General features: G+C 40.7%; 1 protein-coding gene across 1 annotated transcript; it reads left to right on the forward strand.

Annotated features, from left to right (window-relative positions):
* Nucleotides 1–4,185: 4,185 nt before the first annotated feature.
* On the forward strand, nucleotides 4,186–4,650 carry LOC124224791 (uncharacterized). Its single transcript, XM_046636995.1, has one exon. The coding sequence runs from the start codon at nucleotides 4,186–4,188 to the stop codon at nucleotides 4,648–4,650; it is 465 nt and encodes a 154-aa protein (XP_046492951.1).
* The last annotated feature ends 1,144 nt before the right edge of the window (nucleotides 4,651–5,794 follow it).

A 5,794-nucleotide genomic window follows, 5' to 3' on the forward strand; every position in this document is an offset into this window, starting at 1 on the left:
AAAAGACCAAAGCATCTGATTTATAGGTTATGTCGATGAGCGGTGAATTCGGAATTGCATTCGCAACAATAAACGGTAATTTGCTTTAAGAGACAATTGCTTCCAATCTCTCCTGGGTTCATTCCTAATCATTTACTAATTAAGTCAGTTGCTTTTTTATAGTTTTCGACAGTCTTCTCCAACTTCTGGCTGTTATCCAGTTGGATTCACTTATCACTCAATTTTTCACTTTACCCCATTATAATTCTTTAAAATCTCCAAAAAACCACCAGGGCTTATTCCAGAGTACAGATGAGTGGCGTTAGATTTGAACTCGTATCCCGTTTAAAAGGATAAGAATCCGAAACAAAGAATAAATGCTACCACTTGCTGTTTAATTACTCCTTATTGCTCCACAATTATCATTCATTGCTTCTCAGCTGGCACTAATTACTCGTTCTTCACTGTTTATAATTTAATTTGCAAATGGAGAAAATGAATGGGGACTGTGTTTCGGCAAAGTGATGATGAGTTACTGATAGGCAACACAGAAGATATTTATTTAACAAAACTAGACTGATTCTGTAACTCTGGAATGTTGCAGAATGGCCAAAACGATACCGCAAACAATTCTTGTCAGCTTTTAGTTATCAAGTTTCGTCCCCTGTGTTTAGGCTGAATAGAGGATCATCCAAGTGAATTTCTAGTTTTAGATTCATCATCCATTTGTCGTAGGAATTCGATACAGCTCTCAGCAAAGCTTCATCCAACATCTGGTATTAATAAGGAGGAAGAAAATGATCATCTTAAGTTAAAAATATTGATGGTTTTCTTCAACAACGTGAAATTATGTATGGTGATAAAATACAAACGTGCTCCGATAATGACGTTTTCAAGCTCCAAACCAATTATGCGTATTTTAACCACTTCAATGGTAAAAGGAGAAAACACCTGCCTCAAAATAATGCTCTCGTGAATAGTTTCAAAGTTGAAAGATTTCAGGATCAACAGTACATACGTTCAGCTAACACAAATTGCCTTCCATTGAAATATTTAATAGATTATTTAACACATTGAACATTCATATTTTTATACTATATTACCAATTTTGCAGTATACAGAGTGACCCAGGACTATCGCTCCATATGCTGGTAATGCATTCCTCATGAAAACCTGTAACTGAAACGTTTATTACGGCGAAGAACAGGGCTGTCAGATCATCCAATTTCAAACAGCTGTAAATCCCAAATATCACATCTCGTATCGAAAGTGAAAAACGCTTCAGTTCACGGGTGCCAACTTTTATGAAACCCAGGGTTTGCTTTATAATAAACGGGGGAGTGGAGGGGAGGGGGTGGCTAGGCAGAAACAGGAACCTTCTTGAAAAAAAAAATCGTAAAACGACACACTAATAATGCACGTGTTAAAAAAAACTGATGATAAAATCTAGAAGATCTATGAAGTTGGATCACCCATCTACTTATATTGCACCAGTTCTTTGAAATTATGAGTTATTTTATACAGACAACGAAAGTACTAAGTACAGAACCATCTATTAAGTTAAAAACATTAAATATTCCGACACATTCAAGACTATGTACTCTAACCGTATTATTATGTTTATTGAAACGTTATTCTTAAAGATAATTACGAGGGCTAAAGACGGATACTGTGGTAACTTGGTATATGAAAGAGAGAGGATGACTTGGAAAATCGGTGGATATACGAACAGCTCTTGTGATCACAAAGAGAGTACTTAGGAGCCAGTCCTACGAGGTACACTAATTAACTGTGCTCTGCCTCTGCGACCATGTAGCTATTATTCGGTTATCGAAATAAAGGATCAATATAAAGTATTTACTGGCAATTTCTTCGTTGGCGCCCATCCCGTTCCCTACAGTTACCCTACGGCGCAGTTACTGACCTGAATAATTAGTTATTGAGAGATAATTAGAGAGAAAGATATGATTGTTGGGCGCCAAACGCAGGTGCATCACAAAATAGATAATTAGAAGAGAGGGTATAGCTAAAGACAAGATCAGGTTCTACGACGGTTTTGCACAGCTTGCTCAGTACAGACATGGTAATGGCAGAGGGGGGGAGGGGTTGGATCCAATAGATAAAATACAAGAAACAGGTGCAGCAGGAATAGTATCAAGTATATTGATCAAGAAGTGAGAAATATTAATAACAAACGAACAACTGAAGAGATTTAAGGCTGACGCCGACTAAACCGCGGCGGACCGCGAAGGACGGCGGCGAATTTTTCGCTCATACAGTTATCCATATAGGTGTTCACACTAGACGGCGGCGTACCGCGGCGGAACGCGGCGGACCGCGGTGATTTTTCGCGAGTTCCAGGTTGGGAATATTTCGGCGGTGCGCCGCGGATCGCCGCCGTTTAGTGTGAACACCCGACCGATGCCGAAACTCACCCCAAGTATGAAGATAGGGCTTGCGTTACTTTGTTGTAGATAGTTATGGTTTACAAGGATTCTTCTCATTCTCTCCGCTGTTCTTGCGAATAATGAATGTATTCATTTTTACATCTTAAATAAATCCTATAGAAATTAAATAAATGTTACGTAAGTAATTACTTCATTTTTAAGGAAATTTAAGTAAATGTGAGTTTTAGAACAACAAGTTGTGATCAACGGATTATTTTATGCAAAAATATTATTTTTTTTTATTGTTCGGATATAATGCCGATTTTGTGAAGACTATTTTTTATTTTCGTATTAATTTTTATGCATAAGAAATGAGAGAGTACCTATATCTTAAGCTAAAATTTGTTTCATTTTTACTATACATATATTGTATGTATAAATATATTAACACTATTCAAATGGTTAATTTACTACACATTTACTAGACAAAAATGTAATTAAATATTGTTCACAACAACCTTGTGAAATCAACTTGTCGGTCGCGCGCCGTACAATTCACGCACCGCAACAAGCGTTTCACGCTTTCCAGTCGCGCGCCACAGAAGAATGCGCTACGTCATACGCGTCGCTCACGCCACCCATGCAGCCGAGCGCGTCCCGCAATCAGCTAACGTGGTCTCCCACTGCTAAAGTCGAACCGAGGCCGAGATAGACACCACCGATCTCACTAATCGGCAGGACAACTTCGGTCTCGCCGGAATTGACCAGCTATATGACCTGCACTGTTACGCTACGAGTACGCTATAGTGGTCACGAGCGCCGCATATTTACACCGAATAATCATAATCATGTCAATTAGTATCGTTTTAGAGACGAGGAAGCATAGCTTAAATATATCAATTAATTCATATAAGATATTCTCTACAAAACAGTTTGTGGCACAACCAAAGCGCAACGGCATAGTTGACGGTCAGCAACGTCAGCGTCTCCGCGCCCGCCAGATCCCGGATGTAATCAACACCGGGATGAGGCGATCGCGAGATCACGTGCTTCGAGGATGACCGTCGCGAGGCGAGCCTTTGTTCCAAAATTGTGAATTTAGCGAAAACCTCGAATTGTGAACTCAGCGAAAACCTCGCTCGCCGCCCGACGCTCCAAGGGGTGTCGGACGAGCGAGCGAAGTCAGTCAGTCCCGTTAGAGACAGGATCAAACCAACGTCAACGGAAACAGGCTCCTTCAAAGCTGTCGAGTATAGAGTTATAAGTCTTGGGTCTCCGACGATTAGAGAGAGCATTCCTTTAAATCTACACGCGGTGATCCAAGCGTCTCGCGTCGCGACGTTAGCCTTCGAAGTTAGACTTTAAGTGTAGGAAGCTGTGCCACGAACTTAATCAAGTTGTGTAGTCTTAATTGAATGTGAGTGTGAAGGTGTGAGCTGTTCTGCGAATTCGAAGCCGAACCACCGAAGAGTAAGTGCGAGAGAGAGAGAGAGAGTAAACATTAAGATAAAGAACATTGTAAGCTTCCCCGTCTCCCATTTCTCTTGCTATCTTTTTCATTAAACATTTTGGTTCCATAGAAAACATTCCTAAACTTGATATTGAAATCCTCCAACCCTATTCCCGGGATCGCCCTGTAGAGGACGATCACCTCCTGACCCACGTAAAAATAAATATAAACTTCTACAGATACCTAGAGGGTTAAGTCGTCGCGTGCGAGACCGCTCCGCACGTGACACAGTCACCTATACGACCTACACTGTTACGCTACGAGTACGCTACAGTCACAGACCAGCACTCAGGCTTTTTGGACAACTGCATGACGGACTTTTACAACCTGGCACCAGCCAGTCCTACAAAAAGGGCAAGCTCCCTCAACCTTCCAACTCCTTGGGTGCTTCGACCTGTAGACCTCTCATCAAAGCCTCTGACAAGGCCACCCACAATCCTGCTTTCGCTGTGGGACGTCCGACGAGCAAGGGTGACTTCTCCGAGCTACTACCGCAGCATCCCGGCAGCGGTCTCTCCATTCGCAAAGTCACCACCCACCTACGTGTCAACGGCCACGCAAACAATACCGTCTGACTGCAAGTGGGAATCGTCACCACCAGCGACCGGACCGGAAAACCGCCGTCCTCCAACGCCGCCTAGCTCTCCGGAAAGCCGTTATACGCCGCCACCGAGGACCGCACCGATTCAGCACCGCACATCATCGCTGCAGCCTCCACCGCGGTGCAACAAGACCACGACTACCCCTTCCCTCGCGTGGCAACCAATTAACTGACTGCTTTTGGATATATGTTGTGACGTGGATTTTTCTGCACCTCGATCACTCGGAGAAAAATGACCGAGAACTTACCTCGTACACAATAAATCGGCGTCCACGACGTACCCTGGACCTAAAACAATACCGCGAGATTTGTTGGGCGCCTGGCGTGATTAACACGCCTCGAAATCGGTAATGCGAAATATCGCGACCATATACTCGATAGCTCAGTACCGCGGAGAGGGGAGGGGTAAATTTTGGGTAGAGAGAGATGTAACACAAGTAAGCCAATGCGTGGTTTGGCCAAATCACTATAAAATTCCAATAATATATTATAGAGTCTTGGTGATCGGTCAATTAAGAAAACGTAATTTTAGTTAACGTTTCGACCCGGATATGGGCCCTCCTCAGAACGATTTATTTAAAAAACTGTCAAAAAACAAAAAAGAAAGGAAAAATAGGATTTTATAATATAAATAATGGTACTAGTAGTAATCGGACATAAATATTGTAGATGTAATATTCTTAGAGCTATTAAATATTGTTGATAGTAAGAACCTTATGATTAATTGTGATAAGGATGTTTTTTGGTGTTATTTACCGTTTTGAGTAAAGTAAGTGTAATAAGATGTAGTCGAATTCACAATTACAATTGGCAGAAACAGTGTTCTTTTGAGTGACGGTAGACAATGTCAATCTTCCAGTTGTTTTTGTAGGAGTTAAAAGTTGGTAGTCATTTATTTAAAAAAGATTAAAGAACTAAGTTTTTTCACAGTCAATATGTCATAGTGTTGAAAGGTTATTATAGAAAGTCAATTAGCAATGAAATTAATTCACAGGTGTCAATTAGGTGGAGGTAAGCTCTTTATAATTAAGTTCTACATGTCTAACGAATTATTGTTGGTTGAACCACTTGGGTCAACAGGTGGATAACGACTGATGGAGGAAAACAAAATAATCCAGAGTGAAGGTGAACCACACATATTATAAACATTATACAGAAAGAACAATAAATATTAGGTACGAAAGGTTATGTAGAAAGAACTGTAAATGGAGACTAAATAATTTTTTTTAAAAAAATAAAAAAATTAGTTTAGGTTAAACAATATTTGTTGTGTGGGCAGAGATTAGAGGTTTGTAAATATTGCTTAAATGTTCAACG

This window comes from Neodiprion pinetum, chromosome 1, assembly GCF_021155775.2.
Source record: "Neodiprion pinetum isolate iyNeoPine1 chromosome 1, iyNeoPine1.2, whole genome shotgun sequence".
Lineage (NCBI taxonomy): Eukaryota > Metazoa > Arthropoda > Insecta > Hymenoptera > Diprionidae > Neodiprion > Neodiprion pinetum.